At 39.6% G+C, this 19,777-nt stretch overlaps 1 protein-coding gene across 1 annotated transcript in view; it reads right to left on the reverse strand.

Annotated features, from left to right (window-relative positions):
• Nucleotides 1-2,429: 2,429 nt before the first annotated feature.
• zbtb16a (zinc finger and BTB domain containing 16a) overlaps nt 2,430-19,777 on the reverse strand; it is a 135,473-nt gene continuing 118,125 nt past the window's right edge. Inside the window, exons 5-6 of the mRNA XM_085173684.1 lie at nt 11,453-11,623; nt 2,430-8,456 (exon numbers count right to left, since the gene is read on the reverse strand). Of these exons, the coding sequence (XP_085029810.1) occupies nt 8,227-8,456; nt 11,453-11,623 (401 nt within the window). The 3' untranslated portion in view covers nt 2,430-8,226. The remainder of the gene's footprint in view (nt 8,457-11,452; nt 11,624-19,777) is intronic.

Here is a 19,777-nt window from a genome sequence, read left to right on the forward strand (position 1 = left end):
TCACAGCAACTCAAATAATGATTCATTACAACGAAGGTATGCAGAACACTCACAACACACTGGAACTTGATGCAGATGAGCTGTAGCACCAGAACACCATACAGGGTGCCACTCCTGTCAGCGAAGGTCAGAAAACCGAGGCTACATTTCAAACTGGATATCAGAAGACTGGAAAAATGCTGTACTGGAAAACAAGCATGAAGGGGTGAATGAAGCATGTTGTATAAAGCACTTTGAGTGCTCCAGTAAAATAGAAAGTGCTTTCTTTACTCTTTCATACATATTTGATTTGACTAAAAAAAACCCAAAAACCAAAAAACATCATGCTGGACAATATTAAGTAGAGAATCTGTAAGTCTGACTTACAAAAGTAGTAACTGTTTTAATTGGCTGTCAAATTCAGATGAGATATGCATCAGTGACGAAGTGACAAAATGTTATTAGTGAAGCATGTGTAGAAACAATAGCAGTGCAGGTTCTCAGTTATCCAGCTCATGGTAATCTAAGGAGCTTCGAAGGAAAACTGATGGGACTTCTTTAAGTTTCTTGAAGATGCTTCACCTCTCACCCAACAAGCTTTTTCAGCTCTAAGAGCAATTGGCAGAGAGTCCCTGCAATATCAGTGGTAACAAATCCAATGAGCAATGCAAAGGTGATTTCTGGTTTGTTATATTTGGTCAAACTAGGGTTCGCAAAATAACCAAAGCACAGATTTCTGTGTCCATTTGCAAATTACTAAATAAGTAATGTGATACCTCATTTGTTTAATTACGGTGAACAGTTTCAGAAAACTTGGAATTTAAAAAAAGGAAAATTTCACGGTGTTACCTCTTAATAAAAACCTTTAATAGTGGACAGTTAAATCTAGTTTATGAATACTAGAAATACTAAAATATGGCTCATGTGCAGAATCGAACTTCCAAATTTGTCTTAAACTTGTCTTAAGTGATGAAAAGTTTCATTGTGATCCTTTTGTTAAAAGTTCTCGCCCTATTCTCGTAATTAAAGAAGACTTCGCTGCACTGGAACAGATATTGGACTTATAGACTGATCTTCTCTTTTTACTTTTAAAGACAGGGATTAAGCCTCTCTAAATACTGGCTGTTTCTTTAGCTTCACAATGATCTACTGCTCTAAAACCGTGGAACAATTATTCAATACCTGTTGTATAAATTTAATGCTATATCAAAATAGTTGATGTTTTGATGTGAGCTTGAGCAACGATGCAAAATGATAACAGGTGATAAACATCAGCTATAACTTGCCACACAAAAAACCCCTGTTTGGGGTCGTCTATCTTTGTGCAAAATCTGAACATTTTTTGTCTTGCTTCGCTTCCTCTCTAATGACAATCATGCCTGTGTGAGAGCACAGGTGCGCAGATAAACATGCCCCTGCATATCTAATGATAGCATTTATGACCTCTATGGCATTAGCGACTGAACAGACAAAAGGCAGTCAGGCTTGAAGTGGTGCAACAGTTACCGTTAGTACATTATGAGTGAGAACTGGTGGCAAACAGCCAGATGCTGAGTGCAAATCCAGACAACTGAATGCACTTCAGCTCTGAGCATTTGTTGAAAAATAAAGCGGATTCACAGAAAACTGATGGTGGCATCAGTCAGATACTTTGAAATGGTTATAAAACGTTGATTCCGGTTACTTAACGTGGATATTTATTTTTTGCTTTAAGGATGTCTTGCTGCTCGTAAACATGACCCTGCCCACATTACAATAAAGTAAAGCAAGAGTGGACGAAATCTTAGTTTTAAAAATGAGTAAAAATAATGTATTTTCACCAGATTAAATACTAGTTATACAATAATATTATTGATATATAGTCATTCTGAAAATAAAAGTACAGCATATAGTTAGTTGTGTTGAGATAAAATGAGATAAAGATAAAATAAAATCGCTCATATTCACTTAAAATGTAACCGGTCGTCTTTGGCTTTCATTTATTTGGTCTTTTCATATCTGCAGTATAATAGTTATTTTATTTGAGATATATAACACCTTGCTCTTTTATTTAATGCCTTTAGTTTTTAGGATAATACTGAATGTGGAAGTACTGTCCATCTACCCTGATAGATGTCTGCAGCTATTCCACGCAGACTTTTTCCTACTTTTGCCAAAGTTTGTATGTAACTTTAACAACGATTCAGTAGTCGTGAGTCTTTGTTTCTTGTGAAACAGGGTTTCCACTACTGTAAACAAAATAGTGAGCCAGAAAGAGGGCTAACACAGACAACATGAAGTCCATTTTTTATTTTTTTTTCTAACTGCAGTTTGAAAGTATACAACTGAACATCATGATTTGATTTCTGTTATGAGACTCATAAATAAAATTACAAAAAAATTTCACTACAAAAAACCAATCTACTGTTAGTAGGATGTAAAAAACAAAACAAAACAAAAAAATCGTTATATTTTCACTATCAAAGGCACAACATTGACTTTATCGACAACATGGAGAAGAAAACCTGCAGCATAATTCTTTTATTTTTCCTTTTTATTTTTTTCACACTCCATCAGAGAACACTGAAATGTTACAAAGAGATGTGTCTGATTCTACATGGAAAGAAACGAAAAAGAACAACTTCTATATCAACAGACAGTGGCTATAGATTGGTGGCACAGCTCAACAGGAAACGTACTGCCACAGAAAGAAATAGCACGTTGTCGCTGGAAAAGACAAAGGACCTTTGCAAAGCTCTAATGCCAATTTTCAAAAAAAAAAAAAAAAAAAAAAAAAAAAAAAAAAAAAAAAATTATACACCTGACAACAATAAGAGAACAAAATAAAGAAAATAAAAAATAATAATTGGGCACCTTCTAAGATTAGGCTAAGATTAGGTGCTGAGGTAGACAAAAACTATAACCATTCAAATCATAATAAAAACACTATTTTCTTAATATAGAGCAACTTGACTGGCACTTGTGCTGTCACAACAATGGAGGAAAGAAGTAGCACAGACAAGCCAGGGAAAGACAGAGAGAGAAAAGCTTTGTTACATAAAAAGCTTTGTTATGCTTGGTCCGACAGGGCAATTGGTCCTCAGTGCTAATATAAAAAAATACAATGTCTTGGTGCTTTGTTACTCAAACAAGTTTAGTCTAGACCTCGATGACACATGCATTGCAACACTGCATGAAATGGCTACTTTGTTCTAGAAACACCACACCCAAACACAGAGTGCCAGCTCCAGGGATGCCATGATTCCTCTCTGACGAATTGAACATCCCCTCTTAAATGCTTTTTTGTAGCAAAGAAAAAGTACTTAAAAAACAAACAACTGAAGCAACAGAAGGGTAATACCCCGGTGCTAACCTACCCAAATGGAGGTTTCTTTATCATTTTTATTTTATTTTTTTTACATTTTTTCCAGAACAATAAAATGTTCTGCTCAGCAAACCTGTTGCTGACAAAAAGAGAAAATTAGATTTAGAGAAGCAGACTCGGGGCCTCGTTTGCTCGCAAGAAAACAGAAAAATAAATCACAAAGCAGATCTCGTCCCCAAAAGTCTCTAATAGTTTCATGACTGCAGCACAATTTTCAGTAAATTTGTGTTGCTAAATAAATGCTTCTGGGAGCCAATCATAGAGCAGAGCCAAAGAACAGAAGCGAATGCACAATCCTAGTTGCTATTTCAATAGCATTAAGGGTTTATTGCAGTCCTTGAAAAAAACAAGAAAAGAAGAGGCACTGCTCTATTCAGGATTAAAAAGGAAAAAAAAGAAGGAAAATCAGGTCATTTTAGAGCGTCATGACATCCCTAGGGCGCTGGAGACACCATTTTTATTTTCTTCTGAAAATACAGAAACTAAGCAGATATAGATGGATATTTTTGTTGAACAATTTCCATTTTTAGGCACAAAGATAGTACAGAAACATCGGAGAAACACTGAGGGAAGAACTATATCAATGCCAATGTATATATATATTTTTCCCACAGAAAAAAAGTGGCATAGAATATCATTTATTTTGTATCTGATCTGTTTAGTGCATTTTTCCACTAATACACACCCACACGCACACACACAGTTACACACTCTTTCATGCACTCTTTCACCTGCACAAGAAAGTAGAAAACATTCAGAGGACGATGATAGGAACAATGTGACTGAACAGGTCTTGCATTGTGGTGTTCAGACTGAACCGTGACTGGGTATATTATAGTGGGTGGATATTATGCGAGGGTGAAAAAAAGCTCCCTCAAATCACAGTGTTAGAGAATAAAATGGCAAGACACCACGGGACATGCCATCCCTTCTTTTTTCTTTTTTTTTCAAGTACAAAAACAAAACAAAAAAACATGTCGACAGTCAAGTTTGATTGAAAAATCGTGAATGACAAGTACTAATTGGTCGGTTTGGCAGCGTCCCCCTGCCGCCCCGCATATTATCATCTCTTTTTTTTCTTCTTTTTTTTTCTTTCTTAACTTTGTCACATACACACACACACACACACTCGTAAAATTTGTGGCGGATAGATTTAGTCCTTCACCTACAATGCAATTGACATCCAGAAAGCAACACTTATTATTACAATATGTTCACACACATGTTTTTTTGTTCAACAATATCAAAGAGGAGCAAGGCAAATAAAATGATTCACACCCAAAAAGAGAGAAAAAAAAAAAAAACAGGTTTAAAAAAAAAAAAAAAGAAATACAAATATTTGTGCCCTGCTATAACCCTCCACAAATGGAAAAAGGACTGACACTGAATACAAAAATATCACAATTTTTATATATCAAATTGCCTCTATTGGCTCTTGTTCAGGAATACACTCATTTCTCAAGAGAGCTTGTCTGCTGAGAGAATCTCTATTTTTAACCTTTTGTTTTACGTGTGGTTTTTTCTCCCTCCTTTTTTGATTACCACTTCCAGTTCCAATTGTCCAACGCACTCTGCATCACTGCAAAAATGACCTGTCCTGGGTGGTTCAGCGTTTTTTAGACGAACTTTCTGTTTTTTGTTTTTTTTTCACATTACAAAACTACAATTCTATTCACATATGTTCAAGTTTAGATTCTTGTTTTTAAACCCTCTTAAAAGCAATAGTACTTCCTCTTATCTGCTGTATCCCTCATCACTTAAGGCTTCAAAATTGCTTTTTTTCCCCTCCATTCTCTCTGCTCTTCTGTGGTTGGAGGTGCAGGTTTGGGGGGGACTATAAGAGAAGAATAAACATCCATTTGGCATTTCTCATCCTATCAGCCTCTACTTTGTTTTCTCTCACCCTTTTATATACATTTTGCTTAAAAAAAAAACCAGACAATCATAAATCAACTTAAAAAAAAGCATGAGATGAAACAATGCAAAACACAAATGCAAAAAATGTGCTTTTACCAAGAAAAAAAACAAGAAAAAGAAAAAAACAACACGACAACTTAGAGGTAGCTTTTATAACAAATGACCAAACCTTCCAGCTCTTTAACAAGCAGGGTTAATAATACCAAGTTTGGTAACGAGTAATGCACAAAGAAATACGCAACATAAGAGAAAACAAACAAATCTCTTCGCCGTGGCACTTATATATTTTTTTTCCGCGTACGCATTGCTTCAATCATGTTCGCAATGCACCTTTCCAACACACACTAACTAACAAATAAAAACAAAAGAAAAACTTCCCAAAAAACAACAAAACAAAACGAATGAAACAAAAGGGAAAATTAAAATACACAAAAGGAACATGAGGTCACAAAAACGAGGTAATTCAAGTACAATGTGTTGAGATCAAACTCAAGGTAAATCATAAGAAAAACAAAACAAAACCCACAACAACAAAACAAGACGAGAGAGAGAGAGACGAAGTGCAGGGACAAAAACCACAGAGAAAGAGTTGATTTATTCTGTCATCTTACTGGTCGCCCCCTAAGCTGCTGGGCTGTGTCTCGTCCAATCAGTGATCTCCCCCTTCTTGGATATGTGATCAACCAGATACAACGCTGTGACGTGCAGTGATATTCATCAAAACTCCCAAGGTTCAACCATAATACCTGACTGCGCATACCGTAAAGGTCTAATGCTGCATTTCAAAGGTGTAAGAAAAGACTTTGCCGACTTGTAATCAGAGAAAATGTTGGAGCAGGAGTTTCTCAGGTTATGTGTTTTCCCCCTTCCCAAGAGAACCAAGGTCAGCGTTGCAGCATAGCATGAAATATCACGCCTGCTTTACAGCTGTTACCCTTTTCCCTATGCTGTGTTGTAAACAGGTATCCAACACACATCCTTTTAGCTATATCTTTGCCAAAAGCCCCAGTGGTAATTCAAATCAGTGCAACTACATTTGGGAATATGCATCATCGGAATACAATATCTGTAACATAACGCAGGACCTGCCAGTACTCAAGTGGCGCACATTCCAAAATAAACCTCACTTCCACACAATGACTTGGGGCTCGTGGATGAAAAGGTGCGCAGCCCAGCAAGTCTTGCCTGCTGGAACATAAGCATTCTTGCTGTTAATGTTGGATGGAGAAAGTCTTCCAGTGTGACCCACTGGAAACTAATCATAACCTGGGAATTACTGACTGAAAGGCAGCATTAACCTGCTACAGTATGTATGCTCACATGGTAGTAGAAGCCGGGCTTACAAGCGTTCACATTCATGTCACTATGCCATATAACAGTCTTCAAACTGCCACACCACCTATGACAAACATTAAGGTGTGCAGCTAAGGCATCCTCAACATTTACAACTAGCAGGTCAAGTCACAGGACTCTCACAGACAGCAACCTTTTCCCAAGTCACTTTCCGCTGCTTGGATTTCAAATCGCTCCGGTGAACTGACAGATCTCTTGCAGTTGAAGTGTTTGCGTGTCAGTCAGTTTATGTACTTTCTTGTTAGTGTGAGAAAAATGATAGTCATCTGGTTAAACGTACATGGATACAAGCAGTCCAGTTATCTATTGCTCAATAGGTGAATAGGCAGGGTTTAATGTGAAATATTGTAGCGAGTTATGAGCGGATGGAAAAAAAAAAGTATATACCTTGCTGACGTCAAACAGAGACTGTTGTCGTAGTTTGTTTTACTTGTGCAATCAAGCCGTAATAAACTACGATGCAGAGCAAAAAAGATAAAAAATAAAAATATATATATATGTATGTATATATATGATGAAAAAGTAACACAAGTTAGCCTGTGGCTCTCTGGGGAGAACCGTGAGTGGCCAGTTGTGACTCAACCTTCTCCAGCTCTCATCTGAAAGAGATGCAGAACGAGGAAGACTACTGAGAACACTTTCGACACTTCCGACAAAGAGCAGCGCTAGCATTTTCCCCACTCACAACCAAATGGGTGCTTGGTTTGCAGCATTAAATTAATGCTTCCACTCGTCCAGTTCAACTGTTTTCATCTACTGCATAAGCCTACCGGCTCTGCTGCTGATTCTCAGGGGCTATCTCACTGCCACCATTGGGATCTGAAGGTTTTTCAGACATGGACAGGATAACGGGCAGATTTCTGTGAAAACTGCTCATGCATAAAACAAAAAAGGTGACAAAACCTACACATCCTCTACTGGAAAAGGAGAAGGTTGCGTGTATGTACCCCCAAAGCTGTTCATTTACTCCACAGTATTAGTTTCTTCAGGATGGATGCATGTTAAAAAACATGTCTCAGTCTTCTTCTGAGATATTTTTTTATGTAGTTCGTAACCAGAAAGATGTATGTTTGCGGTGATACTTTGAGCATGAAAGCACAAAGTACCACTGCAGAACAAAAAAGCCCCAAAAAGTTTTCTAATTTTTTGCCAAAACAAGACCTCAAAACGCAGTGAAGGCTCCCGACAGCATGGATGTAGAGGTTCAGATAGCCCTTGAGAATCTGCTTTCTCAACTCAGCAGCTTTCAAGAAGTCACTTCCTTGCAGCTTGCTCACTTTATGGCGCTGCATGAAATGACCTGAAACAATAACACAGTTGCAGATGTAGTGAATGACCCGGTGAATCCGAACAATGGTGGAGAATTGATCTCCGTGTCCAAGACTTCCTCTTCTTAGCACGTTTGCCCCACCATCACCACCCTTCCCCCCCCCCACCCCGCCCTCATCGCTTGCCTTTGCATGAAAACAAAAAATAGAAAACAAACCCTCTTGCTTTCCAGTCACTTCTCGTTGACATTCCTCGATCGTCAACACTCATGCCTCCTATCCGCTTTGTTACATTCCCCTTACCTCTCAACCCATCCCCTACCCTCTTCATTCACTTTCCTAGACTCAGACATAGCAGAGGTACAGGTAGGTCTTCTCTATACGCCAGTCTGGGGGGATGTCTTCGGGCTTGTGGCCTTTCATGTGCTTCTGCATGGCTGACAGGCTGGGGCAGTACTCCAGGCAGATGGTGCATTGGTAGGGCGAGGCGCCATTGTGGGTGCGCAGGTGCTTGATCATGGCCGAGTAGTCCCTGGATCGCTGGTGGCACAGCTTGCACTCGAATGGCTTCTCACCTAAAGATGATAGGGTGGGGTGGAAGACAACAGTGTCAGCCTAAGTGTGACGTTAAACAGCAAATAAAGGAATTCAGTACTGAAATCCATTAGAGGGATGGAAAAGCTGTAACTAGTCTGTAAGATGTTACTGATAAGTGCATGAGCTTCTGCTTCTTTGCCTTAAAATGTATTAACTTTATTTAATGCAATGAGAAAAATCCTTGCTGTTCAAAATGCAGTAAAAAATGTGTGTATTTCTACAGCCAATGATTTTAAATTACATTTGAGTTATACTTTTTCTAGTTTTGATGCTTGATTTATCAAGAAACAACATACGTCAGATAAACACACAAACAGCAAATGGACCAACAGGTTAGCAACTGTCTGAGCTGCTTCTGAGGATTCAGCTACTGTTCTGTGTCTTCAATCGCCAAGGCCGCAGCAGTCAGAGGTATACTAGGTTATTTTGAATATCTGGATGTCAGAAAAATCTTACAGATTTTCAAGTTAAACATTGCCTCAAAAGAGGAGCTAAGGTTGCAAAGTGGTTTGACATCCCTGTCAGTTAGGTTTCACTACACGGCGGTCTGTTGTGACCTTGTGTTTCCATCTTTATGTCTTTGGACCCAAGATGTAATCAACCCAAATCTACCGACAGTTAAAACATGGTGTCTTTCGCACCAAAGAAGTAAAAGTTGTGGGAGAGAAAAAAAATCCCATCACCACTTAATAAGAGATTTTTTTCTCTGTGTGGCTCACAAGAAACATTGACGCTATTATGATAATTGAACGATGCATCTAAAAAGTGACAAGTCAAAACCCAAAGAGAAGCGAGAGGAGAATAAAAAGCTCCAAGTACATTAGTGCAGTTTGCTCACCTCTGAGAAATAAATAGAATACCCGTCAGGTCCAGTCAAAGTATCCCCTCACAGCAGCAGCGCACATGATGATTTGTTTACTAATTATTCTTACTTTAAAGGGATAGAACTGTTTGCATGTCATTATTCTATTAAAATACCCCTGTGTAAAGAGATTTTGGAAGGATCAAGGTTTTAGTTACATCGGGCTGTGCAACAGAAGAAAAAGAAAAAGAGATGTTCTGCTATTAAAACTAATATACATGGAATATTATGCCAGCAGTTTTCAAGTACATGCAGAGGATAATTTAACATATACTTTATTTGTTATTACTTGTAAACACTTTAAAATCCAAAATTCAGCTCTTAGTACTTATTAGAGTGAGTATAAATTTCTTTTAGCCGGTAGAAATATGCTCAAAATGACCCAAATTAGAGAATACGAGAGTTATAAGAGACTCTCTAAATCATATCACCTGTTTACCTGTGATAAGAACCAGTCAGTGCAATCAGAAGAAGAAAAAAATTCCATGCGTATTTACTTTTATAGAATATGATCTAATCAACTAATCTACAGCACATTACAAGAAAATACAGCTGATGACACTGAGAACTCCTGCAAGTGTCATAAATCATAGTGCAACACTGCTTTCTTGCTGTGGGGGCTGCTATATTCCAGAGGCACATTTCAGTTCAGCAACAGCGGCCATCCTAAATGTGCTAATGATTTGAGTGATGGCACGGAATAATCCACCAGCGCTCAAGCCGGCAGACGCAAATTAGACATGTAAATGCTGACCTTTACCAATGGCATTTGAAATGAGCTGTCGGAAGTGATCTGGCCCAGCGCTTGCTGTCACCTTTCAGCTAGATCTTTGCGCATGTGTGCTGCGAAACGTCCGACTTTGTGCCTCTGCTGCCCAGCCCGTCTGCTCCTTTGAATCCCCGGTTAACCTTGACCTCCACAGGGGCCGGGTTACGCTTCCATTGAGCCAATAAGCATAAACACAGTGTTGCAGGCCCCGCGCTTCTTTGTAGCAGTGTGGACACCTGCGTGATGTTGATATTGATAACCAGACTGTAAACAGGGTCGCTTCAAATAACCAGCTAATAATGAATTGCAAATAGGGCTCAGGTATTGATCCGCCATTGGCATTTGGAATGTGTGGAGAGGACGGGTCGGGGAGGGGTTGGGTTGCCAATGTCGATGATTCATCAAGCAGCTCCCTTTTGTGCGAGGTGGCCTTTGACTGTGAGCTTGTCACTTGCTCTTGTTATCTGCTGTTGCTCTCCAGCTTAACGTAAAGCCCCCCTCCCCAACACAAAAGGCGAAAGGGTGGATGGGGGGGAAGCCAATTATTGGACAGGCTGCCTTGATAGTGTGGCTTAACAGCTGGTTTATTGAATGGGAGATGGGAGGGTGCGGCTATGTGTGTGTTTGAGAAAAAGGGATGGTGAGGAAGCATAAACCTTTGGCTGTGTGCCATCCTGGTGAGCACTTGTGGTATCCTCGCTCACTCTGCTACGTAGCACGCACTCATTCTCCAGGGCACCTAGCTTATCACTGTGTCAACATCTTTATGGGGCTCTAAATATACTAAGATCAATACAAAGTCTTCTGAGACATTCATCTACTGTATCTCAGCAACAAAGATATTCATCTGGTTTGGTCTGCGCCTTGCAACTTGGATTTTCTAGAAGAGAGTCCTTTAACAGGCTCCCTCATCATGCACCATATGTTTTAGAACATCTCATTACTGCAGTTTATGCTCTTTCTGCAAGTGAGGTGAGCAGAACTTAGTACAGTAAAAGACTCAAAAGCAAGTGTAAAACACTAGTCTGTTTTTTTCACATAGCTGCTATCATCTGCAAAATTAATTTGTTAACATATTGTATCTGAAATGATCTGGCATCCATTGTTGTCCTGCCCAAGTTTGGGGGTCACTGGGCCTCTACAGACACCAAAACATTTGTTAACTGAGTATATATGGAAAATGTTGAACAGGAAGTTCTACAGCTTCTTGCTCTGAAACAAAAAGCTAAAGTTGTTGTGATGCTACACTGTGTTGCACACTATAGATTTTCATTTTCTACTGCAAACAAAACATAATCAAGGTAGAATAAATACTTCCGAATTACTTAATTTGGTCACAGTACCTGTGTGCACACGGTAGTGGGTTTCCAGCTGGTGCTTGAGGCTGAACTTCTTCCCACACCCGTTACATTCATAGGGCTTCTCTCCGGTGTGGATGCGCTTGTGGCCCTTCAGCGTGCTCTCATCTCGGAAGCAGCTCCCGCAGAACTCACACTCAAATGGGTGGTCCCCGGCTAAAATGTGGAAAGAAACAATAGGATGCATTCACACAAACTGCTGATGACATTGTATCATAAATAGGCTAAAGACTGCACTGGTTGAGCTCGTGAAAAGATAGCTCGAAGGGTTAATGACAACTGAGTGCAAATGACAGCACCAAGAAGCTTAGGTTTTGTCTTTATTTACGTGTACAATTCAAACAATTCAAGTGTTACTCTAGTAATTGTGACAAAGAAGAACGTCAAATGTCTGAAAATAGCTTCCACCTTCAAAAAAAATTAGTATGCTACTGTGAAGGAAGCCGCATTGCAAAATGTTTTACTTTATCTGATTATTTTGTCGGGGTTGTGCACAATGCAAGAGCAGCATGCAGTATCTTCCAATGCGTAGCTACATAAAGGCTTTAATAACAGCAGACAAATATAACCCATCTTTTGTCTTTGTCTACAAATCACCTGCGCTGTTGTTTTGCTTTGTCCAAACCCTTAAATAATTGTAGCCTGTCATGGCTGCTCACCAGCCTCGAGATGTATTATTGACCATGCAGACCCAGTGTCACAATGCACTAATGGATCACCTAACTAATGTGCTAAACCTAGGATAAAGAAGTGAGTTTGTCATCACAGAATCTATTATCCTTGGATATATATGTGTTTAAGCAGACCCAAATTCAGGCATTTGTCTTTAACTGGTCTAGTCGTAGAGTCCAAATTACTCTGCATCCTCGATCACTGCCATGTAGCCGGTCCTAAAACACAATATTTGTATTTTAGACAGTGTGCCATCATCACGGTTAAACGACAATGCCTAAAAATGTAAATGAAGATAAATGTACCATGTCTTGACACTCACTGGCAGCATGTTGACTGGCTTATATTAGCCTCCTTACGCCCCGTCTCCACCCTTCCTTAATTTTTCCTTAGATAGCATCATATTTCCTTCCTGAGACATCGCAGTTATTGTAGGCATCAGACTGCTGGCGGTTGTATAGCGTGCATGCTTTCAGAAATGAAAATGATAACATTCTCCCCCTCATGCTGCCACTGCACAGGTCCCCACAGGGCTGCTGTAATGCATATTCAGATGTCAGTGATCAGGGATATTATGATTTGCAGGAACCTCTCACCAGCAGTCCAAAGACTAATTGTATTTCCGTGTTTGATGAGGGGCTGCTTCTTGCGTCATTTGCTTCCCCCCAGTGTTACACTCTCCATCCAAGTAATGTTGTGGATATTTATTAATGTATTTCACTCTACCGCTGCAGGTTTAAGTCACCATCAGTGACCTATGCCTTTCATTATCTGCCTGTCCAAGTAGCAACGTGCCAGAGAATAAATTGCATTTCTCGTTATGTGCTGCTACCACTGCCCCGCTGTTAAGAGACTATTTCACTTCCACCCTGCATATTTTATTTGAGATTTTATGTATGCACATAGAGTATGCACACATGTAACCGGTTTATTTAGAAGGAGAGACAAAGAAAGGATGGGAAAGGAATGTAAACTGGATACTCTTTAAATGTTGATCACGTGTCGGGTATGTTATACTTTTGAGGAGGGAAATGTTTTCAAAGCCTTCTGATGCTGGATGCATTCCCATTAAAGGGAATGCTGGGGATTGGAGGGGGTAAAGGGGGAGGGATAAAACTGAGACAGGGATGGAGCAGGGGATGTGGGTGTATATGGTGGCAGTGGTGGGGGCTGGGCAAAAATCAATAAAAGTGACAGTCTTTATTTGTCTGCATGAAGTTATCAGTGGCTCCCGCTGTAAGACATTGTGCTCTTTCTAGCGTTTCAACCACAGCAGAGATCACAATCCATCACAGAGCTCGGTGGGCTTGCACGACGCTGCAAGAATAATAATTGAGCTCAGATTCACCTGCCTTTAATTAAGGCCTCCGATCAAACCAGCAAGTGGGATGCTAATACTCGAAGAATGTCTGTGGAGGGCTATTTACGTTTAGATGCGTGTTTCTGTGCTAACGTCTGCTGTTGGCAAACATCGAAAATCTTCCATTAGTAGGAAAGAACTTGATTCGTTTGATAATATAATAAAGGATTTCTGCACAATACAGATTTCTACACAATATGTATTCTGTATGTTTGTGATGGTGAGTTAGTGCTATTTAAATTAAATTGGAAAACACAATAAAGAGTTTTGGAGAGTGTCCATGATCTCTCTTATAGCTTTGTAAATGATCTGAAGCCTAGATTTGGTTTATAAATCACTTCAATTTAACCCATTTACACTGACTTTATCTCAAGTTACTGTAGACATTTATGCAAATCTTACAAAAAATAACAGCAATAAACAAAAAGCAAGAAGAAAACAACCTCAAAATCATATTTGACAACAATGCAAAACAAAAAAAAATTGTTTTCCTATACCCAAGCACACAAATCGATGCTACAGTTACTGCGCTAAAGTAAGGGTGCCTCTGTTAGTCTGTGCTGGCTACAACTGCTTTAGCTATATATAATGAATAGACAACAAATATATAATATTCAGGCTTAGAGACCCAGTGTAAATCTAATTAAGGAGCTTCTGGTATCAGCAGAAGCTAAAAAATAACCGTGGTATAACATACAGAGGGGTTTCGGTCTCACTCAAGCACCCTGTTGCTGGATGCTCATCACGCATGTTATCTCCCATTGCCACTCGGGGACGCCAAAGTGCAAAGTTGCACTGCAGAGTTTTATATAAGTCGGACACAATTCTGTAATCACATTGTGAGAATGTAAAGGAGCAGACAAGGCTTCATTTTGTCAGGATATATTCCTCATGGGAGGCGGAGAATAATAGGAACACGTCCTCCGTCCATCCCAAATCTGCTACTATTACTTCCCCCATCTCTCCATCCTTCCATTCTTGCTTTCCTCTTTATTTTCTCTCCATTTCTCCATCCCTCTGTGGTGTGACCACATGGCAGGGACGCGACAGATGAGGACCCGGCAAAGTGAGGTGGAACCACAGCATGGTGACTGAACCCAAGGGTGCCCCCGAGCATCACCACCTGCGTCTCCTGACCCCTCCTCATCACCTCCTTTGATACCCCAAAGGACTGCTGAGGGTTCCTGTGCCCATGGGCACACGGTGCGTGTTCATTATATACGGTAAGAGGCTGTAAATCACCAGGCTCCATCACTGCCAGGACCAGAACTGCCTCATTCTCTCTCTCTCTAAATTCAATTCAGCCCTCTCTCGCTCTCTCTCTCTTTCTGGCTGTAGCACTATCAAATACAGCTGCGAACACAAAACACCCCGCCACAGCAGACAGCAAATTGGCCCAGAGTTAAAAAAAAAAAAAAAAGGGAAAAAAAAAACAGACACTTACACACAGACAGTGCACAACAACAGAATATTAATGAAGGTCTGGTCTGTAAAGAGAGAGTGTGTATGTCTGTGTGCATGTGGTGCCGGGGAAGAAAAATAACACAGCTGCTATGACTGCCACTTTTTATGAGCCAACATTGTGCGTTTGTGCGCGAGTGCTCGAACCTATACTGTACTACATGCGCGAAATAAAGACAAAAATAAATTAAACAGATAGGCAACATCGCAGTAAGAATGTGCAATAGGATGTTAAGGGGAGGTAATGAAACCGCAGGTGGAAGGAGGAAAATGAAAACACAGTGATGGAGGCGAAAAGAGAGATGGCAAGATTAAGATGCTGAAATAAACACCATTAAATCAGGTTGTTTTGTTTTTTTTTCCTGCTTCCTCGTCCTAAACGGTGATCCAGTGTCAAAGCCCGCACCAGCAAGGCTGCGTTCAAAAGATAAAGCTGCAGACAGGTAAAACGAAGCACGCGTAATGAATGTCCATAAAAGTGCTTTTGCTGCTTTCTGCTGTCAGCTGATACAACCGAATGGTGAGTCAACCAATAACCAAGTAATATCTAGAATGCTTTGTATGGAAGATGAGCTGCCATTGTCTGTCCATAAAAATTAAGGTTGAATTGAGGTTTTGGTATTTACTGGGGATTTTTTTGTCAAAACTGAGCCGTGCTTCTGGGAAAATACCTGCCAGGAACCACTGCGTCCATGATACATTTGTGTGCTGGAAACAACTGTGCGCACTGGAACAAAGAGACCTCATCCAAACCTCATTTAGCACACAACTGTCACACCTAAACGCCAAAGTCTGCCACTGAAAAGCCATTATTACGGTAATATAATATGGATCAGCGTTTCTCCTGCAGTGTTTTGTTTTCAATTACTTTCCATGTTTCAGTGTCTGCCTTAAGTCCAGATGAGAGGAAATACAATTTTTCCAGGTCTGAATGAAGCGGAAGGCTAAATCTGTAAGAACAGCACCCCTCCGAAAACAACAAAAACAGATCAACCATCACTAAATCAGAATAAGAGAACAGACAAGAAGAATTAATTAATTTTGTGATTTAACTTGGCATATAACTAACTGCTTTTCCCAAAATTAGAAAAACAAAGAAAAAAAAATGGCGGCATGTGAAAGGTTTTTCTCCTCCCTTTGCAAAGCAGGTTTTGTCAACAGGGACACACTGTTGTGCTGCTTTAATATATAATGCAAGTGTAATATAATATAATATAATACTTATATGAAGATATACAATGATGTCACAATTATTATAATATATGCTTTTTTAGATTTAAATTTTGGACTTTACATGAACCAAAATTCATGGTGAAATGTTTTTTTTATTTTAAAGCAGTTTTTTTAAGGAATTATTTTTAAATCGAGAGAAAACCTATAGAGCCAAACCTTCATTCAAAAAGTAATTTACACATATCTCAGATCTTAAATTTAAATGTGTTCAGTGATGAGTCTTTATTAATCCAGACAAAATATGACACCAAATGGAAACATCTCTTAGTCACTACTTCCATTTATCAAAGTAATTAGTTAGCAATTACTAAGCACTGTTAGCTTTTGCAATATGGATAAACCGTCTTTGATAGCGTATGCCATTAATCAGCATTAATATGACAATGGTTTTGATGTTTTTAGGACCAGAACTAAAACTATAGAAGGAAGAGCCAATGGTTCCCATTTTATCTGCTTTTTGGCACTTGCATAAAGCTAACTTGAAGTAAATAAATAAAGCAAATGCACATTACTGCAGAAACTTTGGTTGGTTTAAAGATTTCCTTTCCAATACATGGCAGCTTTCTTTATGCAATTTGCTTTTAATCACTCAAAAGTCTTGAGCTGAGCTGTCTTACAGAATCCAGATGAGAAAAGATCCTAGCTGATAAGAACATACACATGGACATAATTTATTTACATTTACAGACTTACATTACTGCAGCTTAGCCTCTAGGGCTACATTCAGGCAGGCTTAATGTCTAATTTATCTTTACAGATACAGCCCTTTGCGTGCTCACTTAATCTATATTTCTTTTTGAATGGAATATTCTCCTAGAAAACACATGCATAAAACAAGCGAGGATGGCACTTTAGTTAAGGTGTAGATCTAACGTTTGATACAAGTGAAAATAAGTTAATTAGGGCGTTATTAATTGAATCGTTTCCACATCTTAACCCAACCAACCCTTTTATGGGTTCTGCATGTTTGATGCATCCTATAAAACTTGAAAACACAACATTGATACATTAAGGAACAAATAACAAAACATAAAGAAAAGAATTAGACAAAAATCCGAACTTGAACTTCGCTAGGTGAGAGTGCACGTGTCTCTGCATCACATGAAGGTAAAGTTATAAGGCTGATTCTCTAAGGTGGATACGCTGTCTAGCTGTCTGTTTTTAAGCACTATTTTTGCCTCGTTACCAAGCAAAGTGTGAATGAGATTATTAACATCAAAGTGTAAATGCAGAGGAACACCATGCCTCTACTTTTTTTTTTTTTTTGGAGGGTAAATTAGACCTATTTCTGGCGCCTATGATGGCTGTGCGAGTTGCTGACTTTATAATCCCCTGACAAAAGGCTCTGCATCATATTTAAACGATTGCTTTCACGGCTGGCTCATTGTGATTTAACACACGCCCACAGTGGGATGAGGTTCAAAGTGGCAGGAGGCTGCAAAGTCTCATCTGCAGCTCCTCTGACGAGCTGAGGTGACATTTGCGTCGCCCGGGTGGGCAGGTGGATCAGAGACGCTGCATGTGTCCCCTCCAATGTCTGGTAGATAGAACAGATGTGTGCACCGCTACTGTACAGGCGGCTCAAGCAGCCACGTCCGCCTCCCCCCCCCCCTCCCTCCTCCGCCACCTCAACCCCCCCGGCTTCTGCCACCATCACACACTAATGGTGTATTCGCCTGACTTGTAAATAGGGCCGACTGCTCTCATCTCACTGCCTTTCGTTTCAAATATTTATCCGTGAGCCGGTGAGCTAAATCGGCTCTGACAGTGAGACTGTTATTTAAGGTCGCAGACAGGCGGCTGGCTAAGAGACAGAGAGAGAGAGGGGGAAGGAAAAAAGCGTCCATCCCCTTGCCAGTGAAATGGGATTCATTTCCATGTGTTCATATTCTGTCATGGCTACGGCTTTTTTCTCTTTACTCTGAATAGCCGCATCCGTCAGGCTACCTCTGCTCCCTCGCAAAAATGTATTAGTATCCTGGCCTCATCTCAGTAGAGAGCAAACACCGTGAGTATTGCAAGTTGACGAAAAAGGGGGGGAAAACAAACAAACAAACAAACAAACAAAAAAACCAACAACAGCAACAACAAGAAAAAAATAGTTGCTGTAAATACGGTTTTTGTGACTGCTGCAGAATTCATTTTGTGTTGACCTGAATTAATACTGTTTATTCAGATGAGCAAAAACAGCAGCGTAACAGGAAAGTGGTAACATAATTCACTCAAATTTGCTAAAACCAAAACATAAATTCTTTATTTGTATACCTATAGTTGTCGATGGCAACCCTGCACTGGCTGTGCTGTACTAGCCACCCTATCCCTACGTGTTGTTTGAGAATGAATTATATTTTATTTTATGCTACAAATGAACTCAGATGACCTGAATTACGGGTCACTGCTGGACATTATACTAGCCTCCATTAAACACACACAAAAATTAAGAATATGTACAGTTTAAGTAGAGCATCAGCTGGAATAATAATAAATTTAGATTTTATGGAACCACAGGGACTGCACGTCTGTGGTCGAGTAGGTGTGGGCATGCACAGTAAATAAAACGGAAATCTGGCATCAGTATGAGCTGGGTGGAAAATGTATTCTGCCATTATTAATTCCTACTAATCATTTCTCCAATAGTCAATACTTTGGTGATTACTAGGGCTTCCACCTGAAAGTCCATTTATCTACATACACGTGCTCCGCTCCTGGCTAACTGATAAGAGAACTGGATATCTGATAGGGAGTGATACTGTCACTACCATTCATATGGGTCTATGTACCTTTTCATTCAGGCATCCCATATGTGATGTAGGTCCTTTGTTGTATGACGAGCTTAAATATGTGTAAGTTTCATGTATGTATTGTATTTGTTGCCCTAAAGAAAAGGAAATAAAGGCAGTGGCATCACTTCTTTTACTCTCTCTTATCACACCCAGTTGTCCTGGACAGTTAAAGTTAAAACTCCCATCCTAAAGTAAACACACAGCAGCTTTTGGACTTGGAGAAACCTTAAAAAGTAAAAATACAGACTCTGTGCACATGAGTTAGCATGTCATTCATGGAAACTACTTAGAAGTTAAAGATATCAACTACTTGTTAGTGCGCAATGCCATCCATTTTATTTGAAGGATTTGAGTTGTTTTTGTTAAATACGCTAAGGAAATGAATCAAAAGGCTAAGCCGTATAAGTGCACTGATTTAACAAAACAAATGGCTGCAGTTCTCAGGTCTTCGTGTTTCATCTACCATATACTCAAAGTTTTGGAAGGTGACTGTTACTCAGCTAAGAATTACAGGGACTAGTTCTGGATGTGCTTCCTTAGAATTAGGAAGGAGGTGGTTCAGACATCTAATTATGATGAATCCTACTTTTGGAGGTATTTTGAATTAAAATCAGAGCAGACTCTAGGATACAGAAGAAAAGAGCAAAGGGATTACCTTTCCGACCTGGTGTGGGTACATGAGGATTGCCCAAGATCAAACAGAGAATGTATTATGGACTACTGCACTTAATTTGTTACAGCATTCGCATATTCCAGACCAAGAGAAAAGGCTGGATATGAATAGACAGATAACGCCCCGTG

The sequence above is a fragment of the Neolamprologus multifasciatus genome, chromosome 10, assembly GCF_963576455.1.
Source record: "Neolamprologus multifasciatus chromosome 10, fNeoMul1.2, whole genome shotgun sequence".
In the NCBI taxonomy this organism is placed as follows: domain Eukaryota; kingdom Metazoa; phylum Chordata; class Actinopteri; order Cichliformes; family Cichlidae; genus Neolamprologus; species Neolamprologus multifasciatus.